We start from the raw sequence: 22,292 nt of genomic DNA on the forward strand, positions 1-22,292 counted from the left end.
TGTGGGATAGCTTGTTCTCCTTTTGTACATTTTTCCTACACACATATCGTTGCTTCAGGTGTGTGCTGAGTTTGACTTGATTGAATGTTCAGCAGAAGAAAAATAACTCAAAACAAGCTTGAAAACAACCGAAGCTGAGCAAATTTTCATTTTGTTTTTGGATGTCTTAAATGACATAACAAAGATTTAAACTTTCATTTTGAGAGGTGTTAAATGTGCGAATGGGTAAACAGGAATTATGCTATAATTAAACTTTAGAAAGGCTGGTAAATTAAATTGATGCGAGCACTGCACTTTCAATTTGAAAAAATGCTGTGTTGTTGCATATTAAACAAGCGTGTGGTTTCAGGATATTTTATAATCAATTATGTTAGTGTAATATTCCAAGCAGTTGCTGGTAATTGACTGATGAGGAATTATGACAGTACTGCTTTGTGATGTTTGTACTGTAATAGTTTAGACCATTGTAAAAGTGCATATTTGATCTCCCTCATATTTTTTAAACAGCCATATATAGTAATGCATAAACCTTTTTAAAATATGATTTTGGGGATATTTCAGGCTTGATTATAACTTAAAATCCCACAGGATACATAACATTATTGTTTCTTGGTTAGTATTGGTTGCTAAGTCTTATTTAGTTATATAGGGTTGTGTTCAAGGTGTAAATTATACATTGATGATTGGGCAATATGCTTCAGTGAATCAAATTTGTATATTTAATTCAATGACATTGATTAATCAAACTTATCTTTAAGTTTTTAGTTTTTTGAAGGATATTGAGTGGTTCTTGGTGACATTTGTCATATTAAACAAACAGTGACAATTTTGCATTCCTGGACCAATAAATAAATGACCATGACAGACTGCAATTACAGTATTTATTATTTTACTGTTTAACTTCCATGGACGAGCAATTGCATAATAAAAATACAAACAAAGCATCTAATTTGATGTTACTTTTAGGCTACATGTTGATACAAACACCTATTTTACAAGAAAATGTTTCGTGAAATCTTACGCTGTCTGTCGGTGCTCAAGATTTACTACTTTCAAATGGCTGAATTGTTATTTTTCATGCATTCACAATGGTATAAACCATTTTAGGTCTGTGGTCAAATGTATGTTTGAGTTTTCTATTATTTTAATTATTAATATTATTATAATTATGAAATCTGAAATATTATGATAGATGTGTAATTAATAATTCCTAACTACTGAATTGGAAAAACACATTGCTTGATCACTTTTCATTGTGCTCCTTTAATGCACCGGTAGATTCTAATGTTATCACTCGATTGAATGGGCATTATTAGTGGTTATCAGCTGATAGATATAGGCCAGCAGGGGCTTTCTGTGCTTAGAAGTAGGCCTAGAAAACTGTTATCATCCATCCAAATTGTTAATCAGCTATAGATCACATATGTCTGCGTCCAGAAATTTAAAAAAAACTATATATATATTATTTATTACATTTCCCATTAATTGTATTTTATTAATCCCCAACCTTACCCCAACCCTAAACCCAACCTTCACAATAATGTAAAAACATATCTGGATCTGGCGTCTTCTCTATTAGTATAGCTGATTAAACGCAATAATTATTTATATTATTTATTCAATTTATCCATTACCAGTATTTTATTAACGTCTACCCCAACCCTAAACCCAACCATCACAGTAATGTAAAAATAGACCTAGATCTGGAGTCTTCTCTATTAGTATAGCTGATTAGACATGTGGATGGGTGATAACAGCCTTGTAAGCCTACCAGTAGGTGCAGAAGGCCCCTGGAGGCCCATGTCTATCAGCTGATAACCACTGATAACGCCCATTCAATCGAGTGATAACATTCAAAGCGGTTGAATGCACTCCATTACCATGTGCTTTTTGCCCAAAAAAGTAAGCACTGAGCCCTGTGTTTTGTATAGATTATAATAATAATGCATTTTAATACAACTGTGAGCTAATGCAGTGCCAAAAGTACAAACTATCACAAGTTTTGCTTATTTTTAGGTTATAACTAACAATTTACTCATGGTAAATGGAATCTAGAACATCTATATAAGCAAATAATGTGAGAAGTGAAAATTTGCCTGCCCTTTTTTACCTAACTGCCCTTACGTATTCTGCAGATGTTTTATAGACCTTTTCCATATGGTGATGTTATTGGCCCATAAACATTTCCTGCTTGTAGTCAAACTATTTCATTTCTGTAACAAGAGGTGATTCAATAACAGCTATCGTAACAAGATTTATCAATATGTTGAACTTTTTGGACTCTCAGAAGCTGTGTAAATTTAAAATGTAAAACAGGAAATACATCAGGACCATTGTTTTTGTTTACATCCCTCAAAATGGTCTATATGCATTTTTATATTCATTTTTATTTGTAGTCATAAATGATTAAGCAGTCCTTCTAAACAAAGTATTAACTGTTATACACATTTCTAGTTTTTGGAAAAGAAAAAGCCCAAGGTTGTACCATTGAAAACCTGTTGATGATCTTGTCACAATATGCTCATGCACAAACCTAATATGCATCACACAATAATGACAATTCATCTTGTCTTCCACTGAGAAAGGCCCTCTGCTGCCTTTCAGTATTTCCAGCATGGAGTTTCATTATGTAAATTGAACATCAGTCACATACAGCTTCTCCTCCCAACACCAGCATTCCTCTTTATGCACTGATTTGTCATTCTACATGATCTCTCAATGTAATATAGCCAGTGCCTCTGTTTCCATAACCCTGATGCAATTACCTGTGATGCTTCAAAAGTGGCCCCTCTGCTGACAGTGTGGATGAGACGGTGCATTTGTTTTTATTAGGGAGCGTGATGCAGTGCTTGGCTTTAATGCGGAATCTTTTAAGATGCTGATGTAATCTATAAACTATTATGGCCTTCTTTAATTGCCTGGCTTTAAAGCGATGTCATGAGAGTGTACATGAATGTGCGCGGATACATTTATATGCACAAGTCTGAATAGGATCTATGTGCATTAAAGTCAAAACAAACACTTATTGGAATTTACTTTCACTTACCTAGCATTTCAAGCATCTATACCCTGTTTCAAGGTAATATGTCAAGTTGACAGAAATCTGACCATCCTATGTAAATAAACATTTTAGTTCAGGATGTGAATAGTTTTCCTTTTAAGTGTCTTATTTCTTTATTACACTGAAATGTGAACGTCCTTGGCAACATTGCTTATTAAAATGTCAAAATGCAGTGGATCTACTTTTTAAGATTGAAAGATTTTAATGCCATTATCTGCTATCGCTGAGTGTGGTCTGAATCAGTCCTACTGTATACATCTGGACATATTATATTCATCAAAGGTTTACAGATCATTATGGTATGTTTATCTGATTCATAGGTCTAATTCAGGTCACACTATTTATTTATTTTTTTTAGATATCTTGGCTTTATTCTTATTGTCCTGCTCATCATCTTAATAATCAGCTCATCATTCTGTTATGTGCTTGTGTCCTCCAGAATGTCACTCTTCCTGTGAGGAGTGCAGTGCTGATGGTCCTCTTTCTTGTACCTCTTGTTTGGCCCCTGAAGTTTTGGCCCCATCAGGACTCTGTAGTCCACGCTGTCCGACTGGATATTATGCTGATGAAAACCGAGTTTGCCAAAGTAAGTCTGTCTATTAAGGGTGTAATTGATGATGTTATTTTATTTTATTTTATTCCATTTTAATTAATTTTATTTTATTTATTAAAGCTAAGATCATCAATTATGACTTTTTGTTTTAATTTGAACAATGATGGAGCTATACATGAACCATCTTCTGAGAATCAGAATTGGTTTTATTGCCAAGCGTTTTGGCTACAGAAGCTTCCAGTGTACGTAAAGTGACAAGTGACAACACAAAATAAATATGAGAAAATACAACATTAAAAAGAAATACAATTAGACAAAAAGCTATGGGTGTTAAATTGTATTTACAGATTTGTTTGTACAAATGCGTGGGAGAAAATATTGCATTGTATATTGTTATGCCGTGTACAAGTGCGTTTGAGAAAGTATTGCACATGTTTATTGCACAGTAGGGGAATATTTAACTGTTCATGAGGTAGATGCCTAAACCTAAACCTAAAACCAACCTAAAATTAACCAAATATCAACGTTTAATGATTTAACAGCTTGATGTTGTGTGGACTATGATGTCTATCAGATGTTGGATGTTGGTTGCCATACCTGACAAATAAATGTCAGCATTTGACGTCAATATGATGTTGGTTTAAGATGTTGGCTCGATGTTGGATCTTAGTCACTTTTCTAACTCAACCTAAAATCAACCAAATATCAACGTTATTTGAAGTCATTATTGGACATCAAAATAACGTTGTCTATAGATGCTGGCTAGACATTGAATTTTGGTCACTTGACATCACAACCTAAATCTTACCTAATTTTACTGTCTTATGACATGTGCCTGCTGGGCAATAACGAAATGCACTACAGAATGTTACTTTTACACACATTCACAAATTACATGTAAATGCATCAGCTTTTCACAGCGTAATACGCACTAATCACTACTCTTGAGTACTTTTGAAAAGTCTACTTTTTACTCATACTTTGAGTAATATTTACTATATTAAAAATATAAAAATATTTTACAGATACTTTTAGTCTACTTGCACCACATTTTTAGGCAAGTAATGATGCTTTAAGTATGATTTTGCAGTACTCTTTCCGCCACTGTATATAAAAGAATTATTGACTAAAGTAGGCTGGTTTGTTTAAAAAAAATCTGTCATTGCTGCTATATAAGGGATTCTTCTTTAATTTCTTATTAATATTTTGTATTTGCATTGCCAATCATATGTTGTGTGCACTTCTTATTTCATACTGTAAATTAATTGATTATGACTGTGTGTGTGTTTTAGAGTGTGATTCTCAGTGTCTGAGCTGTGAGATGGCAGGCGTGTGCTCGTCCTGTAGAGATCCAGCTAAAGTGCTTCTGTTTGGGGAGTGTCAGTATGAGAGCTGTGCTCATCAGTATTACCTCAACACCAGCACACGCACATGCAGAGGTGAGTCTCAGCCCGCTAACGGCGCACAGCATCTGTCAAACATAGAATAATCACAGAGAAATATTCATGTAGACCAGAAACTTTCCTGCTTTTACTTCTGGATCAATTCACGCATTTTTAAAATTGAATTATTTTAAGTTATGGATCCTGCAAGGTTGAACTGAGTTTTGTGTTTTTGCGTTATAAGGACTACACTACCTGAAAAAAGTCTTGTCGTTGATCCCAGTTGTAAGAGCAACAGATAATAACTTCTAGTTGATCTTTTGGAAAAGTGGCAGAATCATCTCTGAATCATCTGTTGAACAGCATCCCAATCATCACAAATACTGCAGAAGACCTACCGGAACCCGCATGGACCCAAGATTCTCACAGAAATCAGTCAAGTTTGGTGAAGTAAAAATCATAGTTATGGGTTACATTCAGTATGGTCATGTATGAGAGATCTGTAGATTGGATGGTAACATTAACAACCTGAGGTATCAAGACATTTGTGTTGCCCATTACATTACAAACCACAGAAGAGGGCAAATTCTTCATCAAGATAGTGCTCCTTCTCATACTTCAGCCTCCACATCAAAGTTCCTGAAAGCAAAGAAGGTCAAGGTGCTCCAGGATTGGCCAGCACAGTCACCATACTTAAACATTATTGACCATGTCTGGGGTATGATGAAAGAGGAGGCATTGAAGATAAATCCAAAGAATCCTGATGAACTCAATGACTTTATTAATAAGTTATTTGAGTCATTGCAGAGATGTATGGATGCAGTCGTTCAAACACATAGGAGTCAGACTCAATATTAACTATTTTTCCACTGCACCATGACTTTATATTCTATACTGTACATTATTTCTGTTAAGTGACAAGATGTTTGTCTCAGTGAAGACCTTACTGTCCTAATAATTAAAAATCAAAGCATGATCTTGTTCTGTTATGGTAAAATAATCATAATCTAAAGGCCTTTGCCTTTCATATAAGCCACTTCTGATGCTAAATGATCAACTAGAAGTCAAGTTATTGTTTGATGTTCCTAAAACTTTTATAAACAAGAAGACTTTTGTCTGGTAGTGTATTATAGTCATTTTTGGTCTTGTTAATAGAGAACATTTATTACACAAAAAAGTGTCATATAAAGGCTGAATACACTACAATTTTTGTTTGGGAAGTCGGCTCTAAAATGTCTTTAGCTTCAAAACGTCTGATATTATTAGCAGATTTTAGAACTTTTTTTAGTGTTGTGTGTCTCTTAGCAACTAGGCAACGTGTTTCTCTATGACTGTGTTGTGTGATTTGAAGGTTTGTTAGTGAGAGATTGTCGGTCTGATGCCCAGTTTTTCTTTGTAACTATTTACAAAGTCAGCTCGTGTATATTGCTTGTGGCGTTTTAATTTGTGTTCAGTTTTTAAAAGTAGTGTATTCCGGCCATTAAAGAAATATTCTTCCAGTCCATTATATAATATATAGACTTAAATACCAACAGAGAGCAGTTAGGGAAAAGCGGATGCATCTTTCATCCATAGCAATTAAGGTCAAATATATTTCACAGAGGCTCATCATGAAGTAGCAAGAATAATTGCAGAGAAGATTGTTATTTTGTAATAATTGTGAGCATGTTCAGATCTTAATGCGATGTGGTTTGGGATTTGGATGTGGAACAGACCCCATACAGTGAGACCTTTATTTCATTTTGATGGGATTTACAGAGGAGATCAAAAGGAGACAGAGATTAGTTTTTGTCCCTTGAGTATTTTGGTGTGTGTATATGCGTGTGTTTGTGTGAGTGAGTGAGTGTGAACAAAATAGAAAGAGAGACAATAACAAAGCTTGCAGGTATGTAAAGCGGTTTACCTCTGCAGTACAATAAATGAAGGTTACCTTGACAGTATTTGGAGGGAGCACTACAGAAATTCAGGATGTCATTCAGTTTGGGTCTGTGGATGGAAATGTGAAAGACAGTCTAAATGTCATATTCAAATGTGCTGCTTTTGAAGCAGTATATATGGACATCACCAGTGAAGTTTAAATAGGAAATAGAGTTAGATGAAGTAAGCCAGTGTGCTTTTCAGATGTACATTTGAAATGTTTAGGCTGGGAGGGTGGTTTTGGAGAATGAGGGCAGAGATGATGAGGTTATGTGGGTGAAGCGATGACAGAAAGAGCATGATAGGACTTTTTAATGAGCTGAGCTGATTTAGAGAGCGGGGGTCTGCTGGTGTGTTATCAAATGGTTGGCTAGTGCTCTCTATAATAGATGATTGTAGAACTGAAACATTGTCTCTCTCGCTCTCTCTATCTCTCTCTTTCTCTTTCTCATTGTAAGTCAAGCAGCGTTTCAAAATGCCTCGTATTACTTTTTGTTCTGGCACTATTCAAATTTAGTTTTACAGGTATTTTCAACTGTCTTATTTGTGTTTGTAAGAGTTTTAGATTATAAAAATGTAGACTTTAACAAAATCTTCATGAAATGTATGTAAATGACTAATGAAATGTATGGTTTTCATGCTTTTTAATTGGTCATACAGCGTACCTACCATGTTAAATTAAAGAATTAAGCCCCAAGAAGCTATTGTTTATGATACATTTAGAGCATTGTCATAAATGTTTTACCACAGTTTAATCATATGGAGAAAACAATGATATTTACTCACACATCTGCTTATCTCTGGACAGAATATTCTTACGGTGCACAAAAAATTGCATCTCTACTTCCCTACGATATTATGTGAAAGTACTATGTCCACATTCATAGAATTACAAAAAGGGCAAGATGACTTAATTCTACTGCTGAGATTCCGAAGTGCACATCCAGTGGAAACTTTATTATGCCATGCCATGCCATGCCATCAAGAATTTATGAATTCTGAGGTTGTGAAATAAGTTAAAATTCATATGTAGCTAGACATGGGCCAGAATAAGTTTCTGACCGTTTGATAATCTTGGATAAAAATATCACGGTATCAAGGTATTTTATTAGTGTTCTAAAAAGTTCTATGTCTGGGTAAAAATAGTACAACTTTTTCCCCCATTGAACACAATATATTTTATTTCAGAAAACACTTATAATATTTTGGAACAGTAAACATGCCAGGCTAAATAAATTAAAATAAAATAAATAAATTCAATAATTTATAAATTTATATATAATAATAATAAATTAATTAGAATAAATAATTGACTTCTGCTGTCTGTGTTAGTTTCAAAACACAGATTTATTTACAACACATAAAAAAAAATATTACATGTACCTTATAGTAACGGTATAACAGAATTTTTTTGTGGTTTTAAAACCTTGACTTTTCTAAACCACGGTAAACCTTGAAACCGGTTATCTTCCCATGACTATATGAAGCACATTTTCTGACAAAATGCAATTTTAGATGTGCTGATAGTTTAAGATTGCTACATTAAACAGTTTAACTCCAAAAACAGTACCTTTCTTGAAACAGAACACATTTAAATAACTTTTCTTTTGCATTTCAAAAACAGTGAACTTTCACAAACACGTGCTAACATCAGCAAATTTTCTTGCTAAAATATACTCCTCTGTCAGAGATGCATGTGATAGGTGTAAGCCATCACCAGCGGATCTAATACATATGTTGTGGTAATGCACTAAATTATTTGATCATTGGGCTAAAATATTTAAAACTTTGAAAGATGCAATCGACATAGACTTCAGGCCATTTTTGGGTTTGCAATAGATGCTAACCTTTTAGTAATGGTCTGCAAGGCTTTAGCTTTTACTACTTTGCTAGCAAGACATCTCTTCCTCTTAAAGTGGAAACATGTTTCTCAACCCTTTATTATACATTAAATTGAAAAGGATTAGACTTTCACTTATTGGTTCTTTAAAGACCTTTCACAAATTGTGGCGCCCTTTTTTGATTATCTGCTTGCTAACTCTTGATTCTTAAGCTGAGCAAAAAATATTTCTTAGTTTTTTCAATGGGAAGTTAGGGGCTGTAAAGGGTGGAAAGTGTTTATTTGGGGTCGTGTTAACAACATCATGGAAGGATAATTATAGAATGAATGTTGTAATTGATATTCCATATAGAAAACCTAATAAAAGAACTTAAAATAAATAAATAAATAAACTTTGTCCCCTTAATCAATTGAATTGATTAGAAAAAATCCTGGAAGCCACCTACAACAATCCTTTTTTTCTTTAAACAAATTCTGATCTTTTATTGTTTTTATTGAAATGTCATCTTCTATCAGCACAATAGCCTCGTGGGCAGTGCAGCAACATGTAGCACAACTTTACTTAGAGCAGCCTGAGTTTGAATCCTGGTTCTCTAACTTTTCCCAATTCCATGCTTGCTCTTTCTCTTTACAAATTTGCTTCCAAAAATCTTTCCAATCAAAATAAAGGCAAAAAAACGTGAAAAATAATTCTTAAAGAAAAACTCATTATTTCATTTCATTGACATGACAGACTTCTCTCTGATCTCTCTGATTAATTTAGCTAAAACCTCAAGCTGACATTCAGAACTGCTCGATGGCATAGGTTTCCTCCTGACATTGGTGGGGACCTGTGAAATTGACATGCTAGCTTATTCTGAGAGAGTAGGAAAGCTGACAGGGATCATATTATTTATATTTTTACATTTAGCAGATTATTGTGCAGTTATCAGACCATATTGTTCACAGACTATATCAGCGTGCTATAATGTTAGATTGTATGTCAAAGTGGGGGAAAAACACTACCTTTTTTATTGTTACCATTATTATGATAGACAGTGTAATCCAGTAGCAAACTTAAGTGTATGTGACTTACACTTAAAAAAAAAAAATGTCCTCCTTATTCTTTTTTTGTTGTTGTTTTTAACCATCCTCACTTGCGTGTCACACACCTCACACACTTTATTCTTGCACGACAAAATTTTCAATTGTGTTTTGGCGGTCTGACTCGAGTAGAGAATGTAATTTAACTCTTTCTGGATGTCTAGGTTAATTTTTACAAGTGCAATTTTTTAAAGGTGAATTAAGAGAAGTTTATTTATATAGTAATTTCGACAGGATCACATGCTTCTCATGAAACACAGCTAGTCATGCATTAGCCAATTCATCATTCACCAATCAGACAATTCCTAGGTCACTATAAATACCCTAAGTTCCATATAACTGCCATCTTCATTTTGAAGAATCCCCCTTCTATCCCTGCTCCTCCTCCTTTGCTAGATGGGTGACACAGTGGCCCAGTAGTTAGCAATGTTGCCTCACAGCAAGAATGTCACAGGTTCTACTCCTTACCAAGCCAGCCGACGTTACTATGTTGAGTTTACACATTTTCCCCGTGCTCACATGGGTTTCCCCTGGGTCCCCCGGTTTTAAAACATAAAAACATGCAGTAAGTTAATTGACTAATCCAAATCCGCACCATAGACATGCTCCTAGTTAGTAGTTATCTCTTAAGAGCAATCACTATCGGTTCTTTATCTACTACAGCGGAGGAGTTTTGAGATCTACCTGAGCTCAAACTCCCCTCTCATCCTGCCATGAGAGGGAGCCCTGGGCTCGAGGATCTTAAGAGCCCAGTGTTCTCTCCTGGGACAGCATGCCGAACACTCTTTATAATTAATCATCAGCTAAGTGTGAACTCTTGAACTTATTGGTGAGGACATTTCAGTAGTCAATGGATCTTAGTGGGTACACGTCCCCTTCGTCCATGCCAATTCTATGCCCCTGGATCTGCTGCCATTCACTTAAAAACATAAAAAGTCTCCATCCCACAATTCCTCAATATTCAATCCAAGCGTACATCACAGTACAGAAAAATCCGACACTATCTATGCCAAATCACAACTTCAAGGGATGTTTAAGCGCTTTATTCTGAGCACTCTTTACTTACAGTACAATCACACAGCCTCTCTTGGCGTGTGGCTTCACTAATTAGCATGTCTAGGAAGTTCTTCATTCCTGCAGGCAGTAATGCTGTTGAAATTTGCATGCTGAATTGAAAGTGATTGGGCTTTATCATGGATTGCCTTGAAAGCGCTGGTATTTTCTTCAATAAATGCAAATCAAGTTTCTTTCATGCTCTCTCATCGCTGTTTCTTGGCCTTGTTTTGTTTTTAATTTGCTCTCCTTTTACTCTCTTCTTCAGCCACACTTCAATTTGTCATATTTTCCTGTTATATCCCTCCCACCCACTCTGTCTTTTGCTGTGTTTTTGTCAGAATGCGACTGGAGCTGTAATGCGTGCCGTGGACCTCTGCGCAGTGACTGCCTGCAGTGCATGGAGGGATACGTCCTGCAGGATGGCATTTGTGTGCCGGGTTGCTCACCGGGATTCTACCAGGATGCAGAGAGATGTCTGAGTCAGTCATCAAGAAAAATAACAACCTTCATTATGATTCTAACCAATCAATTTTCCAGCTCAATAAGCTTTGACATTTCAATCTCTCAGTCAGTTGTCACAGTCGGGGAAGCGAGGGAGGGCCACTAATGTCTGGTGGATAGTGCCAACATCAGCCGCTGTGCAATAGCCAAGGTTTAATGGCACTTTAATGGATCAATTTCAAATTAGACTGAAAGACGAGTCTATCAGAGCCGCTGTAGTTATGAACCAGATTAAAGAAGCTCCTGACTCTCATTTAGAATTCACTTTCTTCAGACTTTGATTGATAGTATCCTGCATCATTCAGCAATGGTAGCAGATGCTGTTAAACCTGCTGAATCACTTAATCAAAATGCAGCATAGGACCTGAAGTTTATTTTTAATTTTGCTTTTTTTTTGTTAGTTTTAATTATATTATAAATGAATAGTATTAATAATATATTATGTTATTATGTTTTTAATCAATTATGAGATCAGTAAGTTTTTTTTTTCAAGAATCTAGTATTTTTGCTCATTAATTATGTATTGAATTAATAAAAAATATCAGTAGTCATTTCTTAAGAAAAAAAAAAACCAGGCTCATTCTGAAAAAGTACCTTTTTATACATTTCTGGAGAGTGCCAAATATGTCCCAGGAGCTAAATTTTTTGCAGTTTTGTTTTTGCGAATCCATTAGAGGGGCCAGAGGGGTACACTTTTTTTGCCATTTGTGCCTGCTGTTCTCACGTGAATCCACCAGAGGCTGCTGTTGACTGACTGACTGACTGACTGACTGACTGACCAACTGACCGATAAGCCCACCCACCCCCTTCCCTGAAGCCAACCAATAGTGTTTTTAAAAAGGCTCCGATTGACCCGCCCACTCCGTTCCTTAAACCTAAGAGCAGTGTTTTCAAAAGCAATCCAGAAAAGGAAAAGCCCTTACGACAGCCTGATTTTTACTACTTTTCATTTTGATCTTATCAGCTGACCCCGTACATCGACAGACTTGAGACGCAGAGATCAGTTGACCACGACTAGAGGGTTTAAGTCTAGCAAAGTATTCCAAAGGTTCCAAAATGAGGGTAAGACAAAAACAAAAGGCAAAAAATAAAATAAACAGATAAATAACAGGGTGAGAATGTGGTAAAATCTGAAAATGTGGTAAAAATTTGTGGGCTTTATTTTCTAGATTTTTTTTTTTTTGTTGGAAACTTTCGTTTGGGTTTAGGGAAGGAGGAGGGTGGGTCAAATGATCGTTCAGTCAGTCTTGGATTTATGCGAGAACATGCGCAAATGACACTCGCAAGAGAAATTTGAAATCTGAGAAAGCATACACAACGGACTCTGGTAGATTTTTTAAAACAAAAACTGCAAAAAATAGTAGCTCCTGAAACATATTTGGTGTTTTCCAAAAATGTATATTGGGCTATGTTTTTAGAGTAAGCCTGGGTTGAGTAAAAAAAGCTTTGCTCTCGGAAAAACAAAAATAAAATATATAAAAATGAATTGCTTTAAACTTTTGTGGTTTTTCAAAACCTCATACTTCTTAATGTAGTTCTATTATTTTTTTAATCAAATAAATCCAGCCTTGATGAATTTGAGAGACTTTCAAAAGTTTTGCTAAGCCCAAAAATATATGAACTGATCATCTCATTTAAATTGTAAATCAGTTTTTGTAACTTTAGTCTCTCTCTGCCTTTGTCTTTCTATGAACAGGCTGTGAAGAGCACTGTGAGCAGTGCCAGGCTCATGGTCAGTGCCAGCGGTGCCAGTTGCCGTATGCCTCATTTAACGGACATTGTGTGCTGGAATGCAGAAAGCACTATTTTCTAGATGACTCGACTCGACAGTGCACCGGTGAGAGCTGTGAATCTGGTCTGAGATAGGGATTGTGACTGCCTAGATTGCCAATTTTGGCCTGCTAATTTTAGAGGAGCTCAGTATAGTGTGGCACAGTTCTCTCTCGTGTCCTATCTGAGTCTAATGGCAGATTGTTTTTCTGTTATTTCCCAGCATGCTCAGCTGGTTGTGTGGAGTGTGTGAGTGCAGGCGAGTGTCGCGTCTGTGCTGAAAACACCTTCCTGAAGGATGGCAGATGCATCCCAGACTGTGGTCATGGATATTATGCTGACCTAAAAACAAGAGCTTGTCATGGTAATCTTGACTTATTACTTTGCATATTTGATAGAACAATAATTTCTATAGAGTAAAAGAAATCATTAAGGCCTGTTCTCATCAAGAAAGATGACTATAAAGAATAATTACAATTGTAAATGTTGTATTTTGATGATCTCCTTAAGACATTCTGACTGTAGGTAACTTGTCATGTCAACTAGTAGTCATTATAGTAGAGAGACTGTTATCTTAATATCAGCATTTTCAAGGGTCTCCCAAGTAACATTTTACTGACTAAGTTAACTATGTACATCTACTAACAGCCTGATGAAAGTTAGTTGACAGATATTTGCAAGTTTAATTTTTTTAAGAATATCTAAAGAGTACAGTCAAAATGAAGTGAAACCAAATAGCAGTAATACCGTTCACATCAGCTCATGCTAATTTTCTTGTGGCGATTTGTTCTTATGCTTATGATTCTTTCCTATGTTGTGTTTCTTTACTTTTTGTCAGTGTTTGTTCCTGTTGTTTCTGTGATTAGTTTTCTTCTATGGTCACTCAACAGTTAATTGTCTATGTTCACCTGTGTCCGGTTTGGTTCCTCAAGTAACCATAGTTTTAAGCCCTCTTGATTAGTTGCATACAAGCCAGCTTATATTTGATCTTATTCTCTGGTCTGTTGAAATTCTTGATTGTGATTGGCTGGAAAGTGTACAATAAAATCCTTTAAATAATAAATAATATAGTTAAATCATCGGTTTTGATCACAGTTATCAAAGAAATGAATGCACACGCAGTCTCTCTCTCATCCATGCTTCCTCTGTGCCTGTCACAGATTCAAAGCGGGGACTAGGGGATATACCATGTCATGTAACTGCCAAATATGTTGTCAAATATTACACTTCAAAGAGCAAAACTATTTTTAATTTGTATATAACTTGGCAAATGACCAGGGAAAAAGCTTCACGTTAAGCAATGTTTTGCCTCTGCATCGTACATTTATAATTCTTTATTTCACAAAAATCTATTTCTAATCCATCTATTTCTAATATCACCATGTGGATCCATGGGTGATTTTAGATGTGACATCTCTGCCCTAAGTAAAAGTGCATATGTCTGTTTAGAATATGACATGATGCTTTGTGCTTTCACACCATTTTATAGATCTGAACACTGGTGTAGATATTAGCCTTTGCAGACTCTAAGAGAAAATCTGTGTGTTTGTGTGTTTTAAATTATTAATGATACAACAAGTGAGTTAAATGCTTTATAAAGCAGGATGGTAACTCTGCTGTCAATGCTGAAAAAATTCAGATGTTCTCAAACTGATTCCAGTAGTATTATTCAAAGGTGCGTTAATGCTGATTGTATTTTTTCAGTACTGTTGAACAATTAAAGAAAATACTTCTTTACAATTATCGTTTTTGGTGTGAACTGGCCTTTAGACTTGGTAGTTTTGTAGTTTGCAGTAAATATATATATATATATATATATATATATATATATATATATATATATATATATATATATATATATATATATATATATATATATATATATATATATATATTTTTTTTTTTTTTTTATCAAATTTCTTACCTTATTATTACAATGTAATGACCTTTTGTTTTACAGCAAATAGTCGTGCTCCTTCTCTTTACATCAATGGCTCTCTGCTGGTTCCTATTGGTGGAGTTAAGCCTCTGGATCCAGCACTCCTGTCAATTAAGGATGCAGATAGCCAATCAGAGAGCATGTTGCTTCAGCTCCTTCAGCCGCCCAGTAATGGCCACCTCAGGCTGCTGGAGAATGACAGAGAGAGATCGCTGGGCAAAGATGACACTTTCACCTATACTCAGCTCAAACGCAGAGCGGTGCGCTTCATTCACGACAAAGAGCAGACCAAGTGAGTTTTTCTGTGTGGAGGAATTAATCCATGTTATTGCTGTACAATGAAAACCATTTCCCATGTAAAACAAATTTGCGGTAAAGATGCTATGCTATGGATTGATACATTGTGTTAAATTATCCTCTGATATCTACATGCAAAAAAACTTTCGAGAAACAGTTTTACATGTCCAATTACAACTAGGACTTGCTCCTATGATAAAGCACACAAACTGTTTTCCATGCTGAGCCATGTAGGTAGGTAAGTCTAGAAGGGATACAGCTACAGATTTTTGACCGGAGCACCCAAAGGAGCACCCAAAGGAAGCCGGGTAGAACCAAGGAAACGAAAGAAAATACAAACTCCACACAGAAATGCCAACTGATCTAGCTAGGGTTCGAACAAGCGACCTTCTTTCTGTTCGGTGACAGCGCTAAACACTGCGCCACTAACTTTTCCCGGTGGCCTGGCGGTCAATCTTACCTGCCACTGTGGCTCTGGCCAACCGCCTAAAACCAACACTGTTCAATGTTTAATTTAGTTCAGTTTAAACAGAAATGGCTTGACCAGTCAAGAAGTGGTTATAAAATAACTACTTACGACTTGTGCTGGTGGACCATAATGACTATATTAATTGCCCCCCTTTTCAAAATCAAATTTTCTGCATAGCCTACATGTTAATCCCAACTGTGTGGTCACGGTTAGGATTAGGATAAGGTTCAGGGTTATGATACTGTATGTCAGGATATGTATGTGGCTTATGATTGACTTGTAAACTCACCGGTCACTTTATTAGGTACACATGTCTAACTGCCCATTAATGGAAACTTCTAATCAACCAATCACATGGCAGTAGCTTAATGCATTTAGGCATGTAGACATTGTCAAGACGATCTGCTGCAGTTCAAACCGAGCATCAGAATGGAGAAGAAAGGGGATTTAAGTGACTTTGAACATTGCATGGTTGTTGATGCCAGACGGGCTGTTCTATGTATCTCTGAAACCATTTCCAGGGTTTACAGAGAATGGTCAGAAAAAGAGAAAATATCCAGTGAGCGGCAGTTCTGTGGACACAAATGCCTTGTTAATGCCAGAGGTCAGAGAATGGGCAAACTGGTTTTAGCAGATAGAAAGGCAACAGTAACTCAAAAAACCACTTCTAACAACCGAGGTATGCAAAAGAGCATCTCAGAATGCACAAAACCTTGAGGCGGATGGGCTACAGCAGCAGAAGACCACACCGGGTGCCACTCCTGTCTAAGAACAGGAAACTGATGCTACACACAAGCTTAACAAAACTGGACAATAGAAGATTGGGAAACGTTGCCTGGTCTGATGAGTCTCGATCTCTGCTGTGACATTCGGATGGTAGGGTCAGAATTTGGCGTCAAAAATATTACAGCATAGATCCATCCTGCCTTGTATCAACAGTTCAGGCTGGTGGTGCTGGTGTAATGGTGTGAGGATTTTTTTCTTGGCACACTTTGGACACATTACTTCCAATTGAGCATTGTGTCAATGCCACAGCCTACCTGAGTGTTGTTGCTGACCATGTCCATCCCTTCTGATGGCTACTTCCAGCAGGATAATGCACCATGTCATAAAGCATGAATCATCTCAGACTGGTTTCTTGAACATGACAATGAGCTCACTGTAGAACCCAGTCACCAGAACCCAATCCAATAGAGCACCTTTGGGATGGGGTGGAACAGGAGATTTGCATCATGCAATGTACAGCCAACAAATCTGCAGGAACTGCCTGATGCTATCATTCCAATATAGACCTAAGTCTCTGAAGAATATTTCCAGTACATTGTTGAATCTATGCCACGAAGGATTTAGGCATTTCTGAAGGAAAAAGGGGGTACTAGTACTAGTAGGGCGTACCTAATAAAGTGGCCAGTGAGTGTATGTTCTGATTCACCAGCTTTTCAGTGGTCTTCTACTCAAACATGATTTACATAAGAAGGAGGAAAGAATAGTGTTTTTTCACAGAATGTCATTTTCATGGACTGAACTCTTATTATTCAGCTCTGCACAGGTATATACAGTATAGTTTTTCCATTTTACGGCATCTTTAAAGCTGGCGGATGTTGAGTGAGTAGTGCGCACAGTCATTAGCTTTAATTACCTTTGTAAAGTTGCTGAGGCATTTGACAGGACACACACACTCCACTGTGCTCATAAGCCACAACATTTTTGTGAGTCACATGCAGCGGTCACTAAGTCTGACTGACTGCCGACCTTCAGTTTTCTCTAAACTTTCTCACAGTTTATCTCTTTAATGGCTCCTCTCACTCCCTTCAGGTCTATGGTTTAATTAACAAGTGCCCTCATACACTCACTCCTGTTTTATTCTTCATCCCTCTTTTTTCTCAATGCATCACTTCTCCAGTCTTTATCATTTCTCTTTAAAAGCCTCTCAGTCTTTTTCTCATTTTGGTTTCTGCCTTTAGCTTCTTTGAGTTTCTTATTTATTGTGTCTTTTTCTTTTGCTTTCTTCCACTTTCTACACAGACACAAGTTTGTTTTTATGGCACAATGTGAAATGGAAACTATTACTTCCCATTGACTTGCGGTGTTGGGATACGGAGCTGATTATTTTCAATAGGACATTGTTTGGGTTGGTTATTTCAGCAGTGTGACATTATTTAGTATGTTTACCAAGCTGTTTTCATTGTGTGGACTGTTAGCTGGCCTTCACAATATTTCTGAGGTTATTAGCAAAATGTAGGCAAACACTGACTCACCCACATTATTTATATCCTTAAATCTGTTTACAGTAGTGCAATGTCGACTTGTTTTTTTTTTTTCAGAAGTGGGCAGTTCACGTTAAGGGCAGCAGATCCTCAACTGTTCTCTCAGCCTCAGACTGTTACTGTGCAGGCTCTCTCTCAGCAGGTAAACACACCTACCATCACCCACACATATCTAGTGCAAGAACGCTGAGTAATAGAGCTCCGTTCTGCATTCACATACTAAGTAAAACAAAAAGAGACAGTGGACACGATTGCTCTCTTTCATTAATAATTACATAAATTATTTGAACACACAGGAGAAATTGCCATAGACGGTGTACAACTAATTCAAGACACATGCAGTGGATTTCTTCTTATCCTTGTTCTAATATAAATTATTAAAATATTAACAGCTCACCCAAGATTAATCATTTGCAAGCAATCCAACTAAACCATGTTCATATTGAGGTTTTCACATAGGCTTTTCTTTACAGACACTCTGCTAGCATATTGTTTTAATGTGTGTGTATGCGTGTGTTTGTGTGTGTGTGTGTTTTGTGAATTATGTCTTGTTTGTGAGAACATTGTATATAGGCTTCACACACAAATGTATGCATTAGATTTTTGGCCGTTATAATATCATTTGGCTTATTTTAGCACAACATTTCAGAACCTTTGTCCACATTGTTGGAAAAATGAGAACCCTGATCTGAAGACTCGTTACAAGCAGAATTGTTTATTGAGACGTGTTGGTTGTTCTGCAGTCAAACAGCATCTTCACAAGAAGTCCACATAACTCTAACACAAGTCTAGCAAGTCTAAAACAAGTCTGATTTGAGACAGATTTGTCCTTTCTGTATGTTTTAGGAAGGGCAGTGTATAGAAAATGGGCATGACAAGTTTAGTTGAAAATCTTGTTTCAGGGTCTTGACTAGATCCTGAGGTTTCACCTGCACTGACTAGCTTGAAAGTCGGTCATTAAGTCATTGGGACCCTTGCTTTAGCATTAGCATCATTTGGGCAAATGCTAGCCAGTAGCCAGTGCTTAGGAAGCAAAATGTTAACTTTTCAGTTATTGCTAATTTGGAATTAGATTATATAAATTTTGATAAGACTTGGTTTTGATGGTCCCTATTGAACATATTGTTGACTAAAAGCATTGCAACTGCTTGCCAATTATTTCACATTTGAGAATTAGTAGACTGTCTGCTTAGCATCTACTGATACTGCTCCTTCAACAGACATTTAATTCACTTTAGAAACTTTGCAAGTACAAGTCAATTCACACTAATCCTAACCCCAAACTAATGGTCTACTTAAAATCTTTTGAAAATTATTTGAAATGTAGATGCAATGTAACTTTGAAAATTCAACAAAATGCGTTAAAGCGAGCATCAAAAAAAATTGATACCTAAATTTTAAATTCTACAACATCTTATTTTGATTTTTGTTTTTGCTGCTGTTGTTGTTGTTAATAAGCCAACTTATTGATCTGCATATAGAAAATGCATTAAGGAGCCACTTTCTCAATTATCAGTTTTTCTGTGTTTGCTGGATGTATTAGGCACAGGTTTGAATAAAATGTTTATAAATGTTTTATTCCATAAAGCATGTCTGATATCATTTCCTCCAAATTTCTGATTGCTTCCAAATCTAAATGATCATTTATAGATTTTTTGGACAGAATAACAAATGGTTTTATTTGTTGTGGTTAAAAATGTAGGTTAATAAACCAAATAATAATTTCTTTACTTTTCTTAAGTTGAATTCATATTGTGTTGTCTTAAATGAATATAAACATCTAAAACGCATGAAAACTTTTTGTTAGCTCGTTTTCTGCAAAAATGCTCTCATGACCACATTTTCATTTTACATTTGGAAAAGATCTCATCAGTAGTCTTCAAAACTACTTTTTAAAACTGTAAACATACTGTGGAAAACATCATTTGTCAGGTTTTAATATAGAACAAGGCTGCCCAAACTTTTTCTCACGAAGGGCCAAAAGCCAAACTTGATTGAGCGGGATAAGCTGAAGCTAAATATACCAAACCAAAAATAAATAGGAAAATATGCTTCAATCATATTAATAATTATGTTTTTTTTTTAAACACAATGGTGTTCAATGCTAAATACACAAGTCAAGTTCAACCTGCCTTTGCCTTGATTTGCTTGGTAATGTCTTGTGTATTGTCCTCTACCTTCGAGTGACAGTATTTACATTTTTAAAAATCTGATTCATGCACAAAATTTAATTAAAACATTTAAATTCATTTGACTTTTTTGTAACTCAACAATTAAACAAACAAAAGGTTAGGTTAAATAAGGAATGATGATCTCTGTTGAAGGCATTTGCCTCAACCTTTATTCTAATTCTTCTCAGATGGGACGGCCAGCCAAATGAAAGGATACCATGGGCCTCTACTTTTGGGCATGTCTGATCTAGAGGATAACCTAGAGTCTATAGGACAAAGTCCCTAAGAGGCAGATCGGTTTACAGAACACCATTTTATTCCTCCAGTCCCCATATTGAGTGTTACAATACCCATGAAGGTGATTGGCACCACTGCTGTTCAACTACAAAGTGGGACCTCAGCCCTCAACTGAAACGTATGCTTTTTTTGTCCATATAAAATATGAATGTGTACGTGGACTGTATACAGTCTCTTCTTACACCCATAGTCCACATCATTAGCATAGATTGACTGTCCATTATCCTCACACTAGGAGAGCATTATGGCTCACATTGAGCCAGTATGTCTTTTCTCTCCCTCTCTGTCTCTCTCTGTCTCTGATGCTCATTCCTCTGCAGCATTTTGTTACACCACAAAGATACAGTCTCAGGAGAACTGCCTGTGTATTAATGTCTGACCTCCAGCAGCCCAACAGACTTCCCATAGACATAATGATTTTTTATACTGCACAGGCTATATTATATCCCCCTACACCTAAACCCAGTTTATACTGTAGAACAATCTGCATTTTTACATTTTCTCCCTGAATGCTTAATTCGGTGTGATTCATGAACCATTTGTCTCATGAGGACAAAAAAAAATTCCCCACAGGGTCAAAATTTACTGCCATTGCTTTACTTGTGGGGTCATTTGGTGCCCTCAATTTGAGGAATAAAGGTACACACACACACACACACACACAGAAAGAGAGAGAGAAACCTGAGCTCCCCAACAGAATTGTAATGGATTGCAACAAATAACACCCAAAATAAATTCCTGCCCCACATTGACTGATAACAGAAGCTCAAGAAGTCTTCCTTCTGTTGAGTGAGCAGTTATAGCTGAAATGTACAGGCTGCATGGCGAAGCGAGGAGAGAGAGAGAGAGAGAGATAGGGAAGTGAATGAGAGAGAGATATAGGCCACTGAATGTAGTCCTATGAGAAGGAAAGTAAAAAAAAAAAGTGTAAAAAAAAATGCAATAATCCCTCCGGGGGGGAAAGATTGTCTTTTTTAAACAAACCGTTTACTCTTTTCTTTCCTGTACGTTGGTAAACAAAAGTGGCCTGATTTTCTCCACGGCTCTGTGTAACAGCAACCTAATGAATGTTCATTAGGGTGAATTGCTTTATAGAAAAGGGGTATTGTGTATGAAATGCTTTGCTGGTCATGTGAACAACACAAGTTCAAATGCTGCCTGCTAAATCTATATCTCATTTATTTCTTGCTTAAAAAAATTACCAAAACTTTATTAGAGAAAATTAAGTTGTGGTAGATTAAGTGAAATTGAATGCTGGAGGGCACTAGATCACAAATATGGACTTTAAACAATCTGACCGATAGCAACGTCCAGTATTTTTTATCCGTTTATATCTGTTTGTCATTTTTCAAAAGCAAAAAATCAGCTATTTTTCATGCATCTTGTCATTGAATTGAAAGTACCTGTAAAATGAAAATGAAAGTTTTTTTAGGTGTTAGTATTGATATGTTAGTCTTAAAGAAGTAGCTCTCTTTAAAATAATCCGCTTATCTTCCACTTGTTCCAATAATATACTGTATACACTCATTGGCCACTTTATTAGGTACACCTGTCCAACTGCTCGTTGACACAAATTTCTAATCAGCCGATCACATGGCTGCAACTCAATGCATTTAGGCATGTAGACATTGTCAAGACGATCTGCTGCAGTTCAAACCGAGCATCAAAATGAAGAAGAAAGGTGATTTA

The 22,292-nt window shown here is 36.1% G+C and overlaps 1 protein-coding gene across 5 annotated transcripts in view; it reads left to right on the top strand.

Moving 5' to 3' along the window:
• fras1 (Fraser extracellular matrix complex subunit 1) overlaps window positions 1-22,292 on the top strand; it is a 249,754-nt gene that overhangs the window by 142,003 nt on the left and 85,459 nt on the right. For all 5 annotated transcript variants that reach the window (XM_005165335.5, XM_009301656.4, XM_021476261.2 and 2 more), the window contains 7 exons: window positions 3,501-3,647; window positions 4,907-5,053; window positions 11,231-11,371; window positions 13,090-13,230; window positions 13,387-13,527; window positions 15,124-15,394; window positions 18,193-18,277. In XM_005165335.5, coding sequence (XP_005165392.1) covers window positions 3,501-3,647; window positions 4,907-5,053; window positions 11,231-11,371; window positions 13,090-13,230; window positions 13,387-13,527; window positions 15,124-15,394; window positions 18,193-18,277 — 1,073 coding nt within the window. The remainder of the gene's footprint in view (window positions 1-3,500; window positions 3,648-4,906; window positions 5,054-11,230; window positions 11,372-13,089; window positions 13,231-13,386; window positions 13,528-15,123; window positions 15,395-18,192; window positions 18,278-22,292) is intronic.

This window comes from Danio rerio, chromosome 5 (assembly GCF_049306965.1).
Source record: "Danio rerio strain Tuebingen ecotype United States chromosome 5, GRCz12tu, whole genome shotgun sequence".
Classification (NCBI taxonomy): domain Eukaryota; kingdom Metazoa; phylum Chordata; class Actinopteri; order Cypriniformes; family Danionidae; genus Danio; species Danio rerio.